This window comes from Oncorhynchus masou, chromosome 19 (genome assembly GCF_036934945.1).
Source record: "Oncorhynchus masou masou isolate Uvic2021 chromosome 19, UVic_Omas_1.1, whole genome shotgun sequence".
Taxonomy (NCBI): Eukaryota; Metazoa; Chordata; class Actinopteri; order Salmoniformes; family Salmonidae; genus Oncorhynchus; species Oncorhynchus masou.
This window is the reverse complement of record NC_088230.1, coordinates 10,906,579-10,931,552: the sequence shown is the minus strand read 5'-3', so window position 1 is coordinate 10,931,552 and position 24,974 is coordinate 10,906,579. Positions and strand designations below refer to the sequence as shown.

The 24,974-nt window shown below is 41.0% G+C and overlaps 1 protein-coding gene across 1 annotated transcript; it reads right to left on the bottom strand.

Moving 5' to 3' along the window:
* LOC135505538 (uncharacterized protein C14orf132-like) lies at positions 1–24,974 on the bottom strand. Its single transcript, XM_064924605.1, has 2 exons — positions 24,749–24,974; positions 1–1,433 (listed from the first exon to the last, which is right to left on the bottom strand). The coding sequence occupies exons 1-2, from the start codon at positions 24,773–24,775 to the stop codon at positions 1,209–1,211; spliced, it is 252 nt and encodes an 83-aa protein (XP_064780677.1). The 5' UTR covers positions 24,776–24,974; the 3' UTR covers positions 1–1,208.

The following is a 24,974-nucleotide window of genomic DNA, read 5'->3' as shown; positions in this document are numbered from 1 at the left end:
TGTATATGGAACATTTCTGGAATCTTTTATTTCAACAAATGAAACATGGGACCAACACTTTACATGTTGCGTTTATACTTTTGTTGAGTATTTGGCTTGGAATGCAGTTTGGGTTACAATGTGTTGAGCAACTATAACGAGGGAGAAAGATAATCTTATATCCAAATATACATTCAGACCGACATAAAAATGGTTATGGTTACAGAAGTCACATCAAGAGGCTTGGATCCAAGTGAGTTCTAAGCGTGATAAATCTGGTTTCCACATGTGAATATCTGTGAAAAGTGGATTGCTATACAGAATGGAAACAAAAATAACAAGCGGTCACAGTGAACATCAAGTTCTGTAAATCGTACATCCCGTTCATGTGGATTTGAGGTCTAATAGGGGTGTTTAAGGGAAATAGTTTTAGTGTACCCATACTTTATTTGATATGAATTTGCTCGGAAAGGATTGTCTATTCAGCACTCAAAGCTCACTTAGGAAGAAAAGGGAGAACTAGATTTACTTGATCCAAAACCGATAGTGTCAGGTGAACTATATTTTCATGGGGTAAGTAAATAAATCTAAGATCATTAGGCATTCTGTTTCTAGAATGTTTGTCATAAACTCCTAACTTTGGGCAGATGTCTTTAGAATACAGTGACCTCTGTGGAGTAATGCTTTGAAGATAATGCTTTGAAGATAAAAACATATCAGTGTTACTTTCCATACAATGATCTCCAAACGCTTCGATTGGCATGTTACAAAGGTTTTGTAGGAATATGGTACGTCCTTTAGGTGATTTCAGAATTGACCAATTAGCTCAGAGGTTATTCAGAGTTGACTATACAACACTGTATACTATTTTCTAGAATCCGTTCAATATTTAAAGCTTCATCAGAAATGTTAACATTTTTACGTAAAATCAACAGAACTTATGTACAAAATATTTCATATTTTTACCTTTGGCTGCAGTAAAATGACCAACATATTACACATATTCAATTCTGTATTTGTATTTGTCCCTTGTCTTTCAAAAGCATGGACAAGATGTCAATGCAATGCAATAATCATTCACTCCTCTGTATCAGTGTAGCCTTTCAGAGCGGTTATTGGCTGTTGTGGAGTTCTGAGATTATGTCGCTCTCAAGTTTCTGAGCTTATGTTCAAATATCTTGTGCAGCAACTTCCTCCTGCTGGCAACACTTTATCATGGCTCCCACCACTCAGAAAGTGAAGGCGTACACCACTCCCACAACCACAATGTTCCCAATGGTGGCGGTGATGGCAATCCAAAGCCAGATGGCGTCGCGGGACATGGGCTCCCTCTCCGGCTGGTCATGGGCTGCCATGGAGGCCGCGTGGACGCTGGCTGAGGAGTTGAAGAGGGAGTGGTCCGTGCTGTAGTCATCGTTGGGTGACGAGTCCATGAAGGCCCCCGCCATTACAGACTGGAAGAGAAAAGGAAGTCCATTAAACTCAAAGTGGGCAAAATATCTGAACTTTGCACAGCATCATTTTATGTATAACCCCAAACACTCCTTCCCTATCAATATAGTCCAGTGGCCTAATCTTCTTCTATTCAGTTCATTTGTCTCCTTTCCAATATTAAGTAAACAGTCTGAAAACATTTCTGCAATGGCTCTGATTCATTGTGAATGAGGAACCCTTATCTGGAAGGTGAAGCTAGTCCAATAGGCCATTGGAGCACATATAATCATTTAAAACTCTTTCACTGAAATGTATCTACAGTAAAGCTATTGGATTGCCAATGGAATGCTTTCCAGCGATGGTATGGAACCTACATATTCCTACACTTACGCATACACATTCAGAACATACACGCAGTATCTCAATACCTATCTACAGCAGGGAAGAGGATGGCAACTATGCTCAGAAAAAAACACACATAATATATGAGTTGTTGTTTAGGTAGCCAAACCCCACAAATATGACAGTGGGACAAGAAAGTTGTTCTCCTTCACACAGTTGTATCCTACACAACACAGTCCGTAGTAGAGCGTCACCAATTGCAGCAAATGACCAATCTGTCACGAGGTCCGTTCTCATTACTCAGTACAATGGTGAAATACGTGTTCTAATGTGATGAGGCTGCTACCTGTATCTTTGAAACCCTTCTGTGGAGATTAGTCTGTCACATATAAAGTAAATATTCAATGGAGGTTAAGAGATACAGTATACAAAATGGATTTTGTGAACATTGTCTCAAAGGGGGGATGGAGTCTGAGATCCTGTATGAGTTACGCCAGGGCAGGGTAGCCTAGTGGTTAGAGCGTTGGACTATTAACCGAAAAGGTTGCAAAATCAAATCCCCAAGGTAAAAATCTGTCGTCTGCCCCTGAACAAGGCAGTTAACCCACTGTTCCTAGGCCGTCATTGAAAATAAGAATATCTTCTTAACTGACTTGCCTAGTTAAATAAAGGTATAAAGTCCTTTATGAGTACCTTATTTCCTTTGATTCTTATAGAGATGTTGTTTGTTCATAGCAAACTAATGAAAAAGAGAGGGTATTGTGTAGTATGGGTACAATAAAGGGACAGACAATTTCATATAGAGAACTGATCAAGGAAAGGGCTGTGATGAGTGTCCCATAGATGTGTCTGTTTTTCAGGTTTCCACTTGACCGCGTCATCTTTTCACACCTCACAGATAACGTAAGGAGAGGAATTAAGAGACAATTCACTTGCATGTCAAACGTATAGACTTAGGATAAACAATTCCTTCTACACATTGAAATGTACAAAAGCTTCTCAAAGACACTTTCCCTCAAACAAAGGAGAACTCATCTCACTGAAGAAACTATGCCTTCAAGAAGCTTACCTTTTATCTTTCACTTGTATATAGAATCAGCCCAGCACATTATATGGTTCAGAGAAAATTTTAACCATTTAGAAACAGGAGTGGGGAATGTGAACAAATTATACAATTGTTCCTCAAACATGTTCTTTTTTTCATTCAAAGCTGTTTACCAATGCAAAGCTGACTGTCGCTGACTGTTGCTGATAATGGAGTACACACTGTCCATTTGTGGACTGGACATCAATTCCAATGCGTCACTCAGAGGTGAACTGCTTGATTGCTATTCAATGCTGTCAATACTTTCCATTTAATAAATACCTTACAAGGTAACTAAGACATAAGAGTGTTGTTTTTAATCACCGTTCCTTATTGCCTCTGCTAAACATCACTGTCATACACGTGCACACATGCATGTTGACAAAACACTTAGGCGCACAACAACTCAGACGGCCCCAAACACCTTTCCTCAAAGGGACAATTCAGTGTGCCTATGAAAACAAACCGCTCTGTCCAAATGAGCGATGGCACTCCCACATTGCTCATTTGTTCATGCATCGGATTACACAAGTTTTTTCTCCAACTAGCCATTAAAGTGCTATGTTCAGGGTAATAGAGGTGCCTGTCACCGCCATAACGGCTTTTTGAAATCGCTTTCTGGCTAGAACAAATGGATCTTGCATATTGGTTTCCCAGTGTAGACTGTGCTAAATCACAGCTGAGACAATAATTAAGAGATCAACAAGATAGGAAGGTTTGGAGCCTCGGTACTGCCCTGGCTAGATTACCTGGATTTATTAACTAAATTCAGTTGATTTCTGCACTCATTTGCTCTTTGTCACTGTCACAATCCCTTTCTATGTAAATCTCCAAGAGTACAGTTGGCTTTTTTAGTCAATATACCACGGATAAGGATTGTTATTAATCACGACGCATAGTGGAGTGCCTGGATACAGCCCTTACCCGTGGTATTTTGGTCATAAACCACAAACCCTTGAGGGGTCTTATTGCTATTATAAACTGGTTACCAACGTAATTAGAACAGTAAAAATGTATTTTTGTCATACCCGTGGTAAAGGTTCTGATATACCACGGCTGTCAGCCAATCAGCATTCAGAGCAAAGCATTTCAAAAGAGCGTCCATAGGAGTGAACATCAACAGAGTACAAACCATATCCTCATATGAGTCTCAGGATAGTCCCTGTATATAGGTTGCTGTCTCCAACCCTACAGCCTGAACAGGAGCATATGTGTTATTGAGCACTTTAGGATTCCCCTTTATAACGCAACTGTCAGAAGCAGTCAACGTCTTTATGTTTCTACAGTCAGTTCCTCAAATAAGCCTCCAGTCGGTTGTCAGTCATGGCACTCTCTGTTCACCAAATGATCTTCAGTCCTATAGCCAGAGGTTTCAGCATGAAGAAAAAGGATGTAACATTTTGTATTCTATTGTAAGTACAGACTAAATATCCCAAAGCTTGCTTAGCAGAACCACTGAATGAGCACTCACATGCCCACTTTGGACTTAGAGCATAGTAATGACACTGAGCACTTCCATCAACTGTAAATTATTCACCTGTGAAGTGCACTTTCTCTTATTTCCCCTGGTATCCCAAAATAATCCATCTCTCGTACAAATGGACTACTGAGACAATGGGTAGCAACAGTGAGATTCTCCTCTATTCTTCTAAACACACTGAAAATATCATCCATTAACTACAGGCTACTGTGCACGCCTATGGTAATGTTCCAGGCCAGGTAATGCTTTTATTCATACAAACTAAGCAGGGAAAGCATGTGTTTACTGTCACGTTCTGACCTTAGTTCCTTTGTTTTGTCCTTTGTTTTAGTATGGTCAGGGCGTGAGTTAGGTGGGATGTCTATGTTAGTTTGTCTATGATTTTCTATTTCTGTGTTTGGCCTGGTATGGTTCTCAATCAGAGGCAGCTGTCAATCGTTGTCCCTGATTGAGAACATATTTAGGTAGCCTGTTTTCCATTGTGTTTTGTGGGTGGTTATTTTCAGTCTTTGTGTGTCTGCACCATACAGAAATGTTTTGGTTGTTTCTTTGTTGTTTGTTATTCAGTGTTCAGTTTTTTCATTAAATAAGATGAACACTTACCACGCTGCGCTTTGGTCCTCACCTTCTTCCCAAGACAGCCGTTACATTTACAGAAAATGCCCCATGTGATTACAGAAAAAAAAAAATGTAAAATAATGCTATTTGAAGCGTCCACACAGCATCAGTCACGACTACCTCTCTCATAGCTGCCTCTTATTCTCTCACAAAACAAAAAGGACCCATCAATCAAAAGGTATAAAATGTCTAAAACTTGAGAAACCAATATGATATCCTCTCTAACAAAGCATAAAGTGAAACACTTCAATCTAGTAAAAAAAGAGGGTCATTGGATGGTTCATGGATGCACACGTATAGCAAGTTTGGCCCTCGTATACGCATTGACTTTTTTACGGACTTGAATATGGAGTCCAATACCTATAAAACCCTGCTTCACATCACGATAGAACTCTGAGCTTTACCACTATTTTCCTATATAGACTTTGATATCCTGTATGCTATTACAGACTAGACGTTTAAACCTGCCATATCCTGACCTATGTACATTTATGGCTACAAACTCATTCCATGTCTCCCAGTGAACTCTGTTACTACGGTAACATATTATATGCAAATCAAGCAAAGGACACTGTCAACTTCAGGTACAGTAACAAGGACTACACTATTTCGCATAGTTCACGACCAACCATTTCATTTGGAATATGTGTTGCAATTATTGGATTTCTGCCTCCACAATCCATAGACAAGGTATTTTCCTCAGGTCATATCCAGCCTACCTCAACGTAATGGGTGTGGCATGTCATTTATAGCATGGAAAGCAATGCTGGAAGATGCAACCAATTTGACATTACAAAGTAATATCTGGAGAGTTACCATTTCTCAAGCCTGTCTGGTTGAGTGCCATCACACTACTGATGGTGGAGAATCTTTGGCAAAACAGAATCTGCCAGCTATTTCAGCTTTTTTTCTCTCGTTCCAAATCACTCATATCTGTAACAGTACTATGTGCCTGCCTGGGCCCAGCTCTTCTTTTATTATATCTTGGCTCTGTAAGAATTACACAAGGCTGTACTAATCACTGGCCTATCATTGCTGCATGCCCCTTTTAACATTTTATTTTTTATTTTTTTTACCATGATGCCCTCTGGTCTCTCTTTAGACGTCCTCGCCGTCTTTCTATCTGTCCCTGGATGAGAATGGGCATGAAGGAAAATAGAAAACGTGAACAGTTTTTTTGAAAAGTGTAGACAAGTAGGAAGAATAAAAACATATCATTATATATGCCACAATATTATCACGATATGACATGCTATCAAGATATATCACAATACATCACCCAGTAAAGGTTAAATAAAATGTAAAAAATGCCCGGTACCATTTTCATATTGAATTATCAATATTATTTTGGTGCCCACCACTACTAATTTCCCCTAAAAGTGTTTGTCTGGGCTCAGATTGGGGCTAACCACATCCCTGTAACAGTGGTGGCCAACCAGCAAACTGAACAAGAGTGATTAGTCCACTCCTGCTGGCTCACCGCCTGGGTGAGTCTTCACTGTAGTGTGTAGCCAGGTGACGCGTTAATCATATAGAGGGGCATGGGATCTCAGAGATAGCGTTAGCACCGCTCTGGGGGCTGGGCTTCATGTGATGTAAAAGCTATCCACTGGGCTACATTATAGGAAGCAGGCTGCTTAGTGTGAGGACATTCACAGGTCATTTCTCCATTTCTCCACAGGACACACAATGCCAGGAGGAATAACAAAATGCCCTTACACACACCCACACGCATACACACACGCAAACAGACACACACAAACAGGTCATTTATCCATTCTTCCCTAAGTCACACAATCAAACAAGGGAGCAACAAAACCCCAACACACAACGGCACCTGCACGTTTTTCTATGAATAATAATCACATAAAGACTGTACATCGACAGTCTCGACAAGCTAATGAAAATGTGTTTGCTTCATTATGTACCTTACTGAGAAAATGTCTTCCAAAGAAATCTCTTGCTAGAACCTACAACATATGAGTTGTGTTTGGGAAGAAATAAACAATGTCATACCGGCAGGTGTGGCGATCGTGACATTTTGTCAACCGGTGATTGTCAATCAAATAACTGCTGGTTTCACGGTAATTGACCGTTAATTAACAGAAACACATTTAGCATCTTCTGGCTTCCACCCATAGTCCACAAGACACTGATGCAGACCTTTGGAACGTCTACTTTTAAAAGTGTAATAAATCCATGTAATATAGCCAACACCATCAAAAGATATCCATTATTTATATTAGACAGGTCTAAAGAAACATGAAGAAGAATACAATTGAACATAGTTGAATAAAATACAAAGGATATTTTCTCCAAAAGGTCTGAGGGATTGCGCTCATGCTTCTATTCTGTGTTGAGCGGTTAACAAAGAAACAGGTCCTCCTACATGCTTCATTTAGAGTTATTTATGTAACTTTAGTTGTGATACAAATGTTGGGCTATGTGTTTTAATTTTCAATACATTCTAAGGCTGCATGATGTGACTCTAATGATATGATATGCATTGTTTCAGTCTCTCATTCACAACTGGACAAGCACTTGATAAAACAAGCACTTGATAATGACTCAAATTTCCCGGCGGCATCCCTTTTGTGTGGCCGTAATGCCCCCTAAAAAAATCTATGACTTTTGCGGCCAGTAGCTGTTGTGCACTTGGGCTGAATATAATAATTATATTTCCCTTCTCCCGGCTGCATGCTCCAAAGCACCTCTCACTCTCAAGGCTCTCTCGGAGGTTCTCAATTCTTATTAGACAATGCCTGTAAAGTGATCTGGTCTTTCTCACAGCATCTCGGGATTTACATTTTTATTTATTTTATTTCAACTTTTTTAACCAAGTTGAGAACAAGTTCTCATTTACAATTGCGACCTGGTCAAGATAAAGCAAAGCAGTTCGACACATACAACAACACTTTTTTGGGGAAAAAAGAAACATTTGCTATCTAACTGGGAGTCTTGTGAGTGAAAACATCCGAAGCTCATCAAAGGTAAATTATTTAATTTGATTGCTTTTCTGATGTTCGTGACCAGGTTGCCTTCTGCTAGCTAGGCATAATGCTATGCTAGGCTATCAATAAACTTACACAAATGCTTGTCTTGCTTTGGCTGTAAAGCATATTTTCAGAATCTGAGATGACAGGGTGATTAACAAAGGGCTAAGCTGTGTTTCAATGTATTTCACTTGTGATATCATGAATATGAATATTTTCTAGTAATATTTATGTCCGTTGCGTTATGCTAATTCGTGTCAGTTGATGATTACCCTCCCGGATCCGGGATAGGTAGTTACAAGAGGTTCATTAACACCACATGTTGAATAATAATTTCTGATTTGGTAGAAGGGCATTCTAGAATGGGCATTAACACCTCTGACTTTGAATCACAAAAAGACTTGGGGAAAAAACAGTCAGAGGAATGGGGAGAGAGAGAGAGAGAACCCATACTTTTGGACTAACATTAGATAACACACTTTTCCAACGAGCAATAGCTTCCAATTTCCCTGAGAAGGGAGTGTTTTCAGTAAAGTGGCACTGAAGGAATTTGATAGCAACCATAGCCCCTGTGGAAATAAGCGTATTTGCCAGGACTTTCTGTAACAAACTGTTTATGTATTAATAGAGATACGTAGGGAGAAAATATTTAACTGATTGTTATTCCTCAGATGTGGCGCATACCCAGCACAGTTCACGTTTGAGTAGTTTTCTGCTTTGCATTTGAAAAGTCATTGAATCATGACACCACAGACCTCAAGTTCAACTAGAACAACTATAGTCAACACGTTACACACAGGAGTGAACGAGAACTGAACGTGGCCACCTTTAGAATCATCTTGGTTGTGTCCCAAAATCGCACCCTGTCTCCTATACAGTGAACTGCTTTTGACCAGAGCCCTATGGGCCATGGTCAAAAGTAGTGCACTATATAGGGAATAGGGTGCCATTTGGGATGGGCCCCTTCTCTGGGTTGGTACTCCTGCTACAATGGCAATTTCCAGTATTCCTCAGTGCAGAAGGCTATTGGGGTGATCCAGATGACTCTCCTTACTGTACTCCTAGGCCCTCTTTTATCATACTGTTCATGATGAGATAGTAAGTCTGAGTTGAACTCTATGACCAGTGTATAGACCAGGAGCAGGACTACTGTATGGGGCAATGGATTTGTTCTCTACACCCTGAACTATGTTTGTTTGAAGCACTGGAAGTAACCCCTGCTGTGGTGATGATGAGTTACACAGGATGTGGAAGCACTGTCCCCAGACCAGTTGCGTCACTGCATGGATTCTACTGTAGTATACCAGGGTAGAATGGGGACCTCTGACTCCGGCAAGACACCAGGTCAGACAGCCTTTACGATGCAATATATAACCTTAGAAGGGCATAATTTAAAGGTTCAGTAGTTACAACACAATTTAAAAAATGAAGAATATCGTCTTTAAGCAAAGACAGTATCTGTGAATACATTAAATATGCTAAATTATGATGTGAAACAGTTTAGTCAATCAATAAGGATTGTTCCCATTCAATAATAACTACAGACTACAAAAAAATCATGTTGACAAATCGTCATCTCTGGGGAACATTGGACTGGCAACATTTCATTTAGATTTCTATACTAACTCACCAGGTCGAAAAAGATAACACAATACTGTATATGGATTATGAACGCAGTAAATCACTGCACTCATCAGATATCGCAGATCCTTTGAAGAAAATGTACATCCCGACCCAACATCCATATCATTATGTTCCCTTTGTGCGCTCCTTGGAGAATTCTTAATTTTACAAATGTATATACGAGTCGTGACTCGTGAAAATTTATCAGTGCCCATTAATAACTCAAAATATGGTTGTTAGGATGGTTTTGCAATGGCTGTTGAATTTTTTGCATTATCAGTTATTTTACTTTATGTACATCTGGTAATGTTAATGGGGGGTAGAACTACTGCCTGATGCACTTCTGTGCAAGTAAGGTAGACGGGCATTTCCTTCTGCTTTGTAAGGCTAAATATTGTAAGTCATGGACATGCTTGTTCATTCCCAGCACATTGCTATTAACAGCGAGTAGAAGAATGATGGATGACTAAACAAGATGATCTAATGTATGACCACAGTCCTATTGATTAACTTGACCATGCCTGGAATAGGGGCCAAAATGCATTTTAAGAAATGTTTATGTCGATTAAGTTTGGAAATAGGGCACCCTGCTTTGGATGCTTCCTTGCGAAGGCAGCTTGGAGAGAAAGGCCCCCTCTGGATACAGGTAATGGCTCACTAACTCTATGGCATCCCACACTGCCATTTTCATTAGCACTCCAATTTCCTTTCTCTACAGGGTAAACAACCTACGAGCGTTATGGGTGTACATCCTCATGTATTTACACGCGGAGGCATCGTGATACCTGGATATCAGCATAATCACCCTCTCTAGAGAACACACCGGAAAACCATGAAACATGTGACACGTTTATAACATAAACATCAGTGTTAAAAACTTAAACTTCAGGCATTTAGGTTTGCCAATAGACGGGTTAGCTAACAACGTCAAGAAAATTATGTGCGCGCTTCCATGGGGCAGAAGTCATTGTGTTGTGATTCTGGATGGCCAGATTGCTAGCAAAAATGACAAGAAACTGCCATGTGGGTGGGCAACGGTAAGCGGCTCGTTTCAGCTTGTTTCATCTTGCTCTTGATACCATGTCTTGCTTTGAGGTGTTTTTGATTCCAAATCAATGCTAATATAGGAATAATTTGCTAGCTAGCTAGCCAACAACTGTAACGATGTATTTGAGAGACAATAAGTGCTAATTGCGCAATTTTATTTAGGGTTTCAGTAAACATTGGAGACTAAATATAGCATCTATAAGTGTTCTAATCTTAAACACAGGCGTTTAGAATGTAAGATTAAACACGATAGTCCGCTTTCTCCAGTAAGTTTCTAACCAGAACAACTAAATCTCCTAAGTGTTCAGATTTTAAACACTAGTGTTTACTTTCCCATCGTCCTGTTTAGAGTATATTTAGTCATTAGAAATGTATGACTTGCCATGCCTTTTACTCAGATCAGTGTTAGGACTGCCATCAGACTGTTAAACTGCCAACACTAACACAGAGAGGTTGCTGCCTACAGTACATACAGACATGAAATCATTGTCCACTTTAATCCATGGATCACTAGTCACTTTAATAATCCCACTTTAACAATGTTTACATATCTTTCATTACTCATCTCATATGTACTGTATTGTAATACCATCTATTGCATCTTGCCTATGCTGCTCTGTCATTGCTCATCCATATATTTAAATGTATATATTCTTATTCCATTCCACTCATTCTGATTGCAGGTGGGATAAAACATATTCAAATTCTTGGATATCCTTCCTCTGGCTGGATTGCAATAGGATTTTCAGGCCACAATGTCGAGGATAGCTAGGCCATAACTAAAGGCCTTATGAAAAGTATGTCTTTGTAACAGGTTTACTTTTAATTGCAACACATTCACTTAGACAGTCACTTGGTGGATGGAATGGGAATAGAAGGAATAGAAGTTATTGAATTCAAAACCGTGTCTCTGTCACTAACAAATAGTGATGTTAAGTTTGATACCGGAGCACTGAGGTATGCATCAAAACTGCTGAGCAGTGCCTGTACAACTTTATCAGAAGCACATGATCAATGACGTCCGAAGCTTCATTTCGCCAAACAACCACCTGAATGGTTTGGTATTGGTTTCGGGAAAGACAAAAAGTCTACTCTGCGCACAATACACCGTGTGGGACGTCATCTATAATCATTTGGATGCTCTACATTCTTTTGACCAGCAGTAGCTACTAGTGTACATTGTGTTGATCAAAGCCTTAATAAACCTCTTTTCGGCACAATTGGCTGGAAAGAGTTCAATGCTTTAGGAAGCTTCATTTCCCCATCACTACTAACAAACACAGTAATGGTTGGGTATCTCTTACATTCACTCAAAAGGCATTTATGGAAATATGAAAATATGGCTTTACATCCTACAGTGTTGAAATAACACCCCCAGTGTTTAGTGTTTAAAACCTAAATGCCTTATCCTGAATAAACATGTACATATGCTTTAAAAAGTATAATAGCAAATAAGCATGTTCTTGTGTTCACAATCAAAACACTGTGACGAGTTTTCATTGATATTCTAAATGCCTTGACGCATTTAAAAAGTGTTACAGATTTTTTTTTAGGTATGTGTCTTAAACACTTGGTTTAACCGTGTATGCTGATCTCTTGTTGCCATAGCTCCAGTCACTCTGATTCAGATCATTATGTATTGATCAGATATCCTTTCATGCACTGTGTCAGCAGTCTACTGACAAGAAACAGTCATAATCCAAGAAAGATCTCACAACTGCTTAATCTTTTCTGTGCTTCCTGTCCACACACAGGGAGCTTGTGCCCCACCCTGGGAGCTGTTGTCGTCCCGCAATATTTCACCCCTTGTCTGTAAATTCACCCATTCAGAGAGAGCCAGCTAGCTCGAGCATGGCACATTACTACTGGAGAGCTGGGAGCCAGAAGCCATCATTCTTGCCCCGCTAATTACAGTACATGCACTCTGACACACCACTGGGCTAAGCTGAGGAAAATTGTATTGCCGCCTGTAGCTTAGACCCAAAGACAAGCACTTGGTTGGTGTGATAAGGAGGATGGTGTCAAGGTCTGAAAGTAATTTTATCTGGTGACCAGTCGAGTGGGCCAAGAAGTGACAAACCCCTCCCTGATCCTACTGTACACACACCCATATAGCTAGTGGTGTAAAGTACTTAAGTAAAAATACTATCAAGTACTACTTAAGTAGTTTTTTGGAGAATATGTACATTACTTTACTATATATGTACACTTTTACTTTTCACTACATACATTTTTAAAAATGTTTTACTCCATACAATTTCCCTGACAACCAAAAGTACTTGTGTCAAATTTAGCCTCTGGCCTGGCGGACTCACTAAACACAAGAGTGTGCCCCTGGCAATACATTCTTTTTAAAAACAAGAAAATGGTGCCGTCTGCTTTGCTTAATATAAGGAATTTTAAATGATTTATACTTTTACTTTTCATACTTTAAGTATATTTTTGCAATTACATTTGCTTGTTAAACTTAAGTATATTTAAAACCAAATACTTTTAGACTTTTACTCAAGTAGTATTTTACTGGGTGACTTTCACTTTTACTTGTGGAACTTTCTGTTAAGGTATCTTTACTTTTACTCTAGTATGCAAATTGGGCACCTTTCCCACCACTGCATATAGCATGTGTAGATCCAGCAGACGCAGCACGTACAGTATGTCTACTATAACCGTCACTAGCTGGTTGTCTGGCTGACTGGCTGGCTGATTAGCTATGTATCCATGGGATCTGCAGCCACAGCCATCCTCACTATCAGTTCCTTTCAGATAGGGTTTTGTTTCAGTACCAGTTGTAGCCTACCCACACTCTACAAATCTATGGAAGCCACTAACAAGCATCCCACTTACTGACAGCTGATGTGTGCTGTAAATTAATTTAGTAGCAGACAACATTAATGATCAAAACCAAGGATGTATAGAATAGTATGAGAGCATTAAATAGAAAAAAGAAATGTAGTAGATTGATGCTAAAATCAGTGTATGTGACATATAACAGAAACAGCATGAGTCTTGCACAAGCAGTATAACTATTCCTTTGTAGTTGAGGGTATAAAAATGAAATTGCCATAAGCAGTGGTCAAACAGAAAGGAGAAATTCAATAAGAGTTGAAAGAAGCATCGGTATCAGTGGCAAGAGATAAACGGAATGGCTTAATTAGGAATAATGGGAAATCTTGATTGCGATCATGGATATTGTATGAAAAAAAATTTGCAAACTTCAAGCATCCTTCATCATCTGTCAAAACTTCAAAGGAATATAGCCCACGGTTAATTTGCATCAAGGGCACAAAATGAAGGATATGATTAAGAGTAAAGTCACTTGGTAAAACATTAGGACTCATTACATGGTGGCTCCTATTTCAGATTAAGGCTAGCAGAGAGAGAGTGGAACAAACTCCCTCACGACGCCAGGACAGCGGAGTCAATCACCACCTTCCGGAGACACCTGAAACCCCACCTCTTCAAGGAATACCTAGGATAGGATAAAGCAATCCTTCTCACCCCCCCCCTTAAATGATTTAGATGCACTATTGTAAAGTGGGGTTCCACTGATGTCAGAAGGTGAATTCACCAATTTGTAAGTCGCTCTGGATAAGAGCGTCTGCTAAATGACTTAAATGTAAATGTAGAGAGAGAAAAATGTGCAAAGAAAGCACAGTAAATGTTAAGACTGTTTATACCACCAACAGCGTAATGAGTTGAGGTGCGATCCAGATGATTGCTCCCTCTCGCTCTGGTTTCCAATGGGCAGGTAGACTCTAAAAAATGCTGGTTTAAAAACAACCCAATTTGGCTAAATATTGGACAGAACACATGTTGGGTTAATGTGACTCAGCCAGTTGGGTCACAAACAACACATATTTTCTATAAATTGGGTTGTTGATGCTGGGTTATTGAGCTATGATCCACCTAGTCAGTACAGAATACTGGAGGCGTGGCTTAGAAGGGGCGTGACTTTCAGATCGTTATTTTGGCTACCTTTGAGAGTAAATGTCATTCCAGTTAATCTGTTCTGTTGTATTGTCAGAACATGTTGAGCACAGACAGGTTTGTATCTTTAATAAGGCTTACACAAGATTGAGTTCCTATGCATATCCGTGCTTCAACACCTGCATTGCTTGCTGTTTGGGGTTTTAGGCTGGGTTTCTGTACAGCACTTTGAGATATCAGCTAATGTACGAAGGGGTATATAAATAAATTTGATTTGATTTGATTTGATATCCCAATGTTGGTATAGTTACCACTTTGTTATAATATTTAAATCTGTTGTAGTTTTTTTTAATAAATGTCACATTAAAATGTGTAATGTGATAAAAATATTGAAGGAAAATAAACATTTGCAGTGTACAAACTTGATGATGAATATGAATTACATTTATTCTCACAGGGGGCCAAAAATAACTATCTGAAAGTCATGCCCAGAATAGGCCACGCCTTTGGATTACCGAAACATGGGTTAATTTAACTGTAAATTGGGTTATTATTCACTTTCATGTTGCGTTGACCCAGCAGATGGGTATTTGTTAACCCACTTTAGTCAATTACAGCAGCCCCATGAATATCGAACTAGCATAATATAAACATCCCCATAAAAATCTGTCTGTTTAAGCTAAAGATATCCTCTCTCTCTATATATATATACTGTATATACACTGCTCAAAAATATAAAGGGAACACTTAAACAACACAATGTAACTCCAAGTGAATCACACTTCTGTGAAATCAAACTGTCCACTTAGGAAGCAACACTGATTGACAATAAATTTCACATGATGTTGTGCAAATGGAATAGACAACAGGTGGAAATTATAGGCATTTAGCAAGACACCCCCAATAAAGGAGTGGTTCTGCAGGTGGGGACCACAGACCACTTCTCTGTTCCTATGCTTCCTGGCTGATGTTTTGGTCACTTTTGAATGCTGGTGGTGCTTTCACTCTAGTGGTAGCATGAGACGGAGTCTACAATCCACACAAGTGGCTCAGGTAGTGCAGCTCATCCAGGATTGCACATCAATGCGAGATGTGGCAAGAAGGTTTGCTGTGTCTGTCAGCGTGTCCAGAGCATGGAGGCGCTACCAGGAGAGGGGCCAGTACATCAGGAGATGTGGAGGAGGCCGTAGGAGGGCAACAACCCAGCAGCAGGACCCACCTCCGCCTTTGTGCAAGGAGGAGCAGGAGGAGCACAGCCAGAGCCCTGCAAAATGACCTCCAGCAGGCCACAAATGTGCATGTGTTTGCTAAAACAGTCAGAAACAGACTCCATGAGGGTGGTATGAGGGCCCGACTTCCACAGGTGGGGGTTGTGCTGACAGCCCAACACCATGCAGGACGTTTGTCATTTGCCAGAGAACACCAAGATTGGCAAATTCGCCACTGGCGCCCTGTGCTCTTCACAGATGAAAGCAGGTTCACACTGAGCACATGTGACAGACGTGACAGTCTGGAGACGCCGTGGAGAATGTTCTACTGCCTACAACATCCTCCAGCATGACCGGTTTGGCGGTGTGTCAGTCATGGTGTGGGGTGGCATTTCTTTGGGGGGTCGCACAACCCTCCATTTGCTTGCCAGAGGTAGCCTGACTGCCATTAGGTACCGAGATGAGATCCTCAGACCTCTTGTGAGACCATATGCTGGTGTGGTTGGCCCTGGGTTCCTCCGAATGCAAGACAATGCTCGACCTCATGTGGCTGGAGTGTGTCAGCAGTTCCTGCAAGAGGAAGGCATTGATGCTATGGACTGTCCCGCCCGTTCCCCAGACCTGAATCCAATTGAGCACATCTGGGACATCATGTCTCGCTCCATCCACCAACGCCACCACAGACTGTCCAGGAGTTGGCGGATGCTTCAGTCCAGGTCTGGATCCCTCAGGAGACCATCCGCCAACTCATCAGGAGCATGCCCAGGCATTGTAGGGAGGTCATACAGGCACGTGGAGGCCACACACACTACTGAGCCTAATTTTGACTTGTTTTAAGGACATTACATCAAAGTTGGATCAGCCTGTAGTGTGGTTTTCCACTTTAATTTTGAGTGTGACTCCAAATCCAGACCTCCATGGGTTGATAAATTTGATTTCCATTGATCATTTTTGTGTGATTTGGTTGTCAGCACATTCAACTATGTAAAGAAAAAGTATTTAATAAGAATATTCATTCATTCAGATCGAGGATGTGTTATTTTTGTGTTCCCTTTATTTTTTTGAGCAGTGTATTAAGATATATATTTTTTGCATTGGCTCCATCTGAATCCACTGCATCCTTTCATGCCATCCCTAGGAGGGGTGCATCACTTGATTGGGTTGAGTCACTGACGTGATCTTCCTGTCCGGGTTGCCAAACTATTATGACTCCTCTATTGTGATTACTGTTTTGTTCTAGGATGTCCCTAAGCCTCACAAGACTCGCCTGAAGGTAGCCCGGTACCAGTAAAATGAATGAATGGAAGTATATATGGAAGTTTCCTGATCTTTCTTATATCCCTCAGATATAGGACAGACACTTCAAAAACAAAATTCCTTTAGTTTTGTTTTTCCATGTATGATGCTGTTATTCAATGCATTTATGGGCTAATAGCTAATAGCAGTAAGGCCAAATTCAATGTTTCATCAAATATTTGTTTTTATACCTAAAGGGATCCTAAAATTTCAAATAAAATATCTAAATGATCCTTCATATGACCATCTTAAAACAATTCCACATGTTAGCTTAGTAGAACCCCCCCATAGGCTTAAACTATAGTTATTTGCAGGAAGAATGGCCTATTGGCGACGATAAGTCTTTTTGGCAACCTGTGGGAGTAAATGTCATTCCTGTTCATCATGTTATTTTTGTACATTTTTGTACACATTTAAATTTCCCTTCAATATTTTGGCACATTACATAGTTTAAATATACAATTAATAACATTATTTAAATATCATAACAAATTGGTAACTATCCCAACACTGGGATATGCATAGGCACTTGAGGAACTCAACTTGTGTAAGCTTCAATAAACTACAAAAATGTCGGTGCTCACCCTTAATGCGTTTGACAATACTACAAAACAGATAAACCGCAATGACATTTGCTCTCACCGGGGACCAAAAATAACGACCCGAATGCCATGCGACTACTAAGCCACGTGCTTTCAGTGTTCTGATCTGACACGGTGGATCATAGCTCAATAACCCAACTAAATGACACAACTGGCTGGGTCAAAAATAACCCAACGTGTGTTCTGTCCACTATTTACCTGGCGATGGGTTGTTTTTACCCCAGCATTTTTTTGTGTACAAAGGCATAATAAGACAGAAGAGAGAAATGTAATCAGAATGTGATTAATGTAATACGAATGGGAGTAACGTAATAAGAGTGGGAAGTGAGAAACTGAGGCAGTTAGTGCTTATGCTTAAGCCTGCAGAGTTACCAAGTTCTGTCATAGCAGACCCATGTTGGAACAATATGGCAATGGAGCATCTCAGTGTGCTCTCCAGCATTAATGTGAAAGTGACTAGCTCCTGCCTGTCAGCCAGGGCATCGAGGGCGAGATGACACTGAGCAGAGTGGAGAGCATCGTGGAGAAGTCAGGCAGAGAAACTTGGCGCCCAGCTCAGAGACTAATGGAGAGCTTTCTCAACGTGGCAGGCAGAGCCGTGTCACCATCTCTATCTTACCGATGCCGTCCTCCCAACAGCCATCGCTTCCTCGCACCGTCGCACAGCTGTCTAGAGCCGTGGAGGAAAACCACCTAAATATTTCCCGACACATGACTTCCCAGATCTAGACTCTGAACACCCACAGCAACAGAGAAAGCCTTGATTAATACTGTTTTGTAGTTGACAGATGATTGAGGATGTGTCCTTGATGAGTACTGTATGGATGGATGTTGAGGGGAATGAGTGGTGACATGAAGATATATGATGGTGTCCTAGCTCATGGTTATACTCGTATGATTCAGTAATATCAGTCTTTATTTTGTATTTCCCTACAGTATCCTGAAAGTTCTGTATGTTGATTGCACAATGTGTTGACCAACACATTCAATCTGGGCTTTGTGAGATACTATAGTCAGCTTTATTGAGGATTTAAAAACTTTCATCCCTGTCAGAAAGTCTCTAAATACAAGAGAATTCAGCTGATACCACTCTACATTCCAAGTTATCAGGCACCTGGCTAACTAAACACTGTGTAATATGTTTGGTTTCAACAAATTATTATTAACTGGTTCCACTTCTTTAAGCCCAAGTGTTACCTGAACTAAAAACAAATAGTTGGCGCAAAATTAGCTCCAACTTTTAAAAAACAGGCAGAAATTCAGTCAACTTAAAACGATGTTTTTGCTAAAATTGACTCAAAAATATGACATACCTAAAAAAGCCTGTGGGGGAACTATTGGCTTAACATACAATGTTTTCATATTTGACATGTAGACAGTAATTAATATTCCACATCCTCACCTGGGATTTGAACTCACAACCTCTTCCAATCTTCTTGCTACCACAACCATGTTCATGTCAATGACTTATTTCACCTGCATTGCTACACTTTGCTCTTCAAAGTAAATCTCAGCTCTGTTAAAGATACACTCAAGCAAAACTATTGTATTTATCATACTGATTACGGAGTAACATTAAAACAGATTAATATGCCCCACCAACAGCAGACAACTCCACAGAAAAACCTACAATTGCTGAAATAAGTCAATAATATCAATGGTGAGAGAATAGTTAGTTAAACTGACACTTGACTCAGATATGGTGGCAAAGCTGGAAGATTGGAATGCCAAGAACCAAGAGGCTGAGAGTTCAAATCCCAGAAGAGGACATGTTGAATAATAACTACTGTATAAATGAACATGCACAATGTAAACATGTATGTCTAATATACATTACCAGTCAACTATTTCATCACACCTACTCATTCAAGGATTTTTCATTATTTTCTACATTGAAGAATAATATTGAAGACCTAAAAACTATGAAATAACACAAATGGGATCATGTAGTAGGCAAAACAAAGTGTTAAACAAATCAAAATATACATTTATATTTGAGATTCTTCGAAGTAGCCGCCCTTTGCCTTGATGACAGCTTTGCACACAAAAAAATATATTTTGATTTGTTTAACACTTTTTTGGTTACTACATGGTTCCATATGTTTTATTTCATTGTGTTTAAGTCTTCACTATTAGTAAACATGTAGAAAAAGCCTTGAATGAGTAGGTGTGTCCAAAGTTTTCACTGGTACTGTAACCAGTTGCACAGACTCTGTGTGTCTGTAACCAGTTGCACAGCCATTTTTAGTTAAGATGCCCAAATAATAATTTGTAGTTTTTATTTATATTTTTTTTATTTCACCTTTATTTAACCAGGTAGGCTAGTTGAGAACAAGTTCTCATTTGCAACTGCGACCTGGCCAAGATAAAGCATAGCAGTGTGAACAGACAACACAGAGTTACACATGGAGTAAACAATTAACAAGTCAATAACACAGTAGAAAAAAAGGGGAGTCTATATACATTGTGTGCAAAATGCATGAGGAGGTAGGCGAATAATTACAATTTTGCAGATTAACACTGGAGTGATAAATGATCAGATGGTCATGTACAGGTAGAGATATTGGTGTGCAAAAGAGCAGAAAAGTAAATAAATAAAAACAGTATGGGGATGAGGTAGGTGAAAATGGGTGGGCTATTTACCAATAGACTATGTACAGCTGCAGCGATCGGTTAGCTGCTCAGATAGCAGATGTTTGAAGTTGGTGAGGGAGATAAAAGTCTCCAACTTCAGGGATTTTTGCAATTCGTTCCAGTCACAGGTAGCAGAGTACTGGAACGAAAGGCGGCCAAATGAGGTGTTGGCTTTAGGGATGATCAGTGAGATACACCTGCTGGAGCGCGTGCTACAGATGGGTGTTGCCATTGTGACCAGTGAACTGAGATAAGGCGGAGCTTTACCTAGCATGGACTTGTAGATGACCTGGAGCCAGTGGGTCTGGCGACGAATATGTAGCGAGGGGCAGCCGACTAGAGCATACAAGTCGCAGTGGGGGTGGTATAAGGTGCTTTAGTGACAAAACGGATGGCACTGTGATAAACTGCATCCAGTTTGCTGAGAAGAGTGTTGGAAGCAATTTTGTAGATGACATCGCCGAAGTTGAGGATCGGTAGGATAGTCAGTTTTACTAGGGTAAGTTTGGCGGCGTGAGTGAAGGAGGCTTTGTTGCGGAATAGAAAGCCGACTCTTGATTTGATTTTCGATTGGAGATGTTTGATATGAGTCTGGAAGGAGAGTTTACAGTCTAGCCAGAAACCTAGGTACTTATAGATGTCTACATATTCAAGGTCGGAACCATCCAGGGTGGTGATGCTAGTCGGGCATGCGGGTGCAGGCAGCGATCGGTTGAAAAGCATGCATTTGGTTTTACTAGCGTTTAAGAGCAGTTGGAGGCCACGGAAGGAGTGTTGTATGGCATTGAAGCTCGTTTGGAGGTTAGATAGCACAGTGTTCAAGGACGGGCCAGAAGTATATAGAATGGTGTCGTCTGCGTAGAGGTGGATCAGGGAATCGCCCGCAGCAAGAGCAACATCATTGATATATACAGAGAAAAGAGTCGGCCCGAGAATTGAACCCTGTGACACCCCCATAGATACTGCCAGAGGACCGGACAGCATGCCCTCCGATTTGACACACTGAACTCTGTCTGCAAAGTAATTGGTGAACCAGGCAAGGCAGTCATCCGAAAAACCGAGGCGACTGAGTCTGCCGATGAGAATATGGTGATTGACAGAGTCGAAAACCTTGGCAAGGTCGATGAAGACGGCTGCACAGTACTGTCTTTTATCGATGGCGGTTATGATATCGTTTAGTACCTTGAGTGTGGCTGAGGTGCACCCGTGACCGGCTCGGAAACCAGATTGCACAGCGGAGAAGGTACGGTGGGATTCGAGATGGTCAGTGACCTGTTTGTTGACTTGGCTTTCGAAGACCTTAGATAGGCAGGGCAGGATGGATATAGGTCTGTAACAGTTTGGGTCCAGGGTGTCTCCCCCTTTGAAGAGGGGGATGACTGCAGCAGCTTTCCAATCCTTGGGGATCTCAGACGATATGAAAGAGAGGTTGAACAGGCTGGTAATAGGGGTTGCGACAATGGCGGCAGATAGTTTCAGAAATAGAGGGTCCAGATTGTCAAGCCCAGCTGATTTGTACGGGTCCAGGTTTTGCAGCTCTTTCAGAACATCTGCTATCTGGATTTGGGTAAAGGAGAACCTGAAGAGGCTTGGGCGAGGAGCTGCGGGGGGGGGCGGAGCTGTTGGCCGAGGTTGGAGTAGCCAGGCGGAAGGCATGGCCAGCCGTTGAGAAATGCTTGTTGAAGTTTTCAATAATCATGGATTTATCGGTGGTGACCGTGTTACCTAGCCTCAGTGCAGTGGGCAGCTGGGAGGAGGTGCTCTTGTTCTCCATGGACTTCACAGTGTCCCAGAACTTTTTGGAGTTGGAGCTACAGGATGCAAACTTCTGCCTGAAGAAGCTGGCCTTAGCTTTCCTGACTGACTGCGTGTATTGGTTCCTGACTTCCCTGAACAGTTGCATATCGCGGGGACTATTCGATGCTATTGCAGTCCGCCACAAGATGTTTTTGTGCTGGTCGAGGGCAGTCAGGTCTGGAGTGAACCAAGGGCTGTATCTGTTCTTAGTTCTGCATTTTTTGAACGGAGCATGCTTATCTAAAATGGTGAGGAAGTTACTTTTAAAGAATGACCAGGCATCCTCAACTGACGGGATGAGGTCAATGTCCTTCCAGGATACCCGGGCCAGGTCGATTAGAAAGGCCTGCTCACAGAAGTGTTTTAGGGAGCATTTGACAGTGATGAGGGGTGGTCGTTTGACTGCGGCTCCGTAGCGGATACAGGCAATGAGGCAGTGATCGCTGAGATCCTGGTTGAAGACAGCGGAGGTGTATTTGGAGGGCCAGTTGGTCAGGATGACGTCTATGAGGGTGCCCTTGTTTACAGAGTTAGGGTTGTACCTGGTGGGTTCCTTGATGATTTGTGTGAGATTGAGGGCATCTAGCTTAGATTGTAGGACTGCAGGGGTGTTAAGTATATCCCAGTTTAGGTCACCTAACAGAACAAACTCTGAAGCTAGATGGGGGCGATCAAATCACAAATGGTGTCCAGGGCACAGCTGGGAGCTGAGAGGGGTCGGTAGCAGGTGGCAACAGTGAGAGACTTATTTCTGGAGAGAGTAATTTTCAAAATTAGTAGTTCAAACTGTTTGGGTATGGACCTGGAAAGTATGAAATTACTTTCCTTAATTCTCTGCAGTAGACTGCAACTCCTCCCCCTTTGGCAGTTCTATCTTGACGGAAGATGTTATAGTTGGGTATGGAAATCTCTGAATTTTTGGTGGCCTTCCTGAGCCAGGATTCAGACACGACAAGGACATCAGGGTTAGCAGAATGTGCTAAAGCAGTGAGTAAAACAAACTTAGGGAGGAGGCTTCTGATGTTGACATGCATGAAACCAAGGCTTTTTCGATCACAGAAGTCAACAAATGAGGGTGCCTGGGGACATGCAGGGCCTGGGTTTACCTCCACATCACCCGCGGAACAGAGAAGGAGTAGTATGAGGGTGCGGCTAAAGGCTATCAAAACTGGTCGCCTAGGGCATTGGGGACAGAGAATAAGAGGAGCAGGTTTCTGGGCATGGTAGAATATATTCAGGACATAATGCGCAGACAGGGGTATGGTGGGGTGCGGAGGTAAGCCCAGGCACTGGGTGATGATGAGAGAGGTTGTATCTCTGGACATGCTGGTTGTAATGGGTGAGGTCACCGCATGTGTGGGAGGTGGGACAAAGGAGGTATCAGGGGTATGAAGAGTGGAACTAGGGGCTCCATTGTGAACTAAAACAATGATAACTAACCTGAACAACAGTATACAAGGCATATTGACATTTAAGAGAGACATACAGCGAGGCATACAGTAATCACAGGTGTTGAATTGGGAAAGCTAGCTAAAACAGTAGGTGAGACAACAACAGCTAATCAGATAGCACAACAACAGCAGGTAAAATGGCGTTGACTAGGCAACGGGGCCGTTGAATGGGGGCCGTTGAATGATCATATGAGACAACTTGAGCAAGGACATCATTTTGAATTGACAAAATGTTTGCCTACGTTTTCTTAAAATAAAGCTAAGTTTGAGACAACAATTTTTTTGGGGGGGGGGTTCCCCTTGCCCACCCTAATGACACTCATGTTTTCTAAATATAAATATGCATGCATGTGCAGCCCTGAGGGCATGACACTCATAATCAGAGAAATGTAAATAGGCTAGCAATGAAAATCATGGTGAATCGTAAACATTGTCCATGGTCCGGTGTGTTATTGTCATGTTTCATTTATTAGAGTCGTTATGCGGAGTTACAAGTTCAAGATAATTACATTTCGCATTGCAAATCACATATTTGCACCATGGCATGGTAGCCTGCCATATAATACCTAGAATAACCTATCTTAATAGATATTGATCAACTCCAAGTCTATTATAATTGCATATATCTCAATCTGGGCTGATTACATTTGATTACTTTAATTATCCTGTTGATTACAAAGTTGTCTGACATCTCAGTCAAATATAAGAACTGCATTGATGATCAGAGGAACATCTGCGTGGACAAAATAATAGAAAATGAATGAAAACATGTATGCATGTGTTAAGCTTTTTTTATATGATGACATGTACTAACTTTAGCCTAATCTAATTCGTGCTAAAATCGTATCATTTCCTGAAGCTTAGCGACCAAATGTTATATTTTGAAAAAAAACAACAACAAGTTGTATTACAGTCGGTTTAAAAAAACGACATTGATCTCAAGATTTAGGGTGGGATGCGTGTTTACACCTGTTTATCCGCGAAAGGTTTTAGCTTGTTGGTGACAAAATCAAGTTCATCGGGCGAGAGAGAAACTTCGTGCGTATGTCGGTAGGACATAAATAACCCATACAGACGCCATATAGAACTGGTTTACTCTTTACTGCCTTCTGCACATTAGCAAGCTTTTGACAACGCATTTGGCCTATTCGTTCTAATAATTATTAGCCGATAATTGCATGGAAACCACACATAACTTCTTGATAACCAATACCAATAATGTCACAGACTTACCTGCGCAGCCATAAATGAGAGATCCATTGTGTTACGCGTGTGAGAACAGTACACCGTTGACTATCTTGAAATAGTGTCGAGTCGCCCTAGTATTCTCCAAAATGTAATTAGAACGTTTTTCCCATCTACATTCTCAGATCCAGCCAACGTTAATAGCGTATGCAAGTGGCGTAGCCGAGTAGGCGACTATTGTATTGGAACATACGACAACCTTACAGAGAGGGAA

Excerpts from the sequence above, each read along its gene's own strand:
- LOC135505538 (XM_064924605.1), bottom strand. The coding sequence starts at position 24,775 with ATGGATCTCTCATTTATGGCTGCGCAG. Across the intron at positions 1,434-24,748 it reads TCTCATTTATGGCTGCGCAG|TCTGTAATGGCGGGGGCCTT; the intron begins GTAAGTCTGTGA and ends TTTCTCTTCCAG.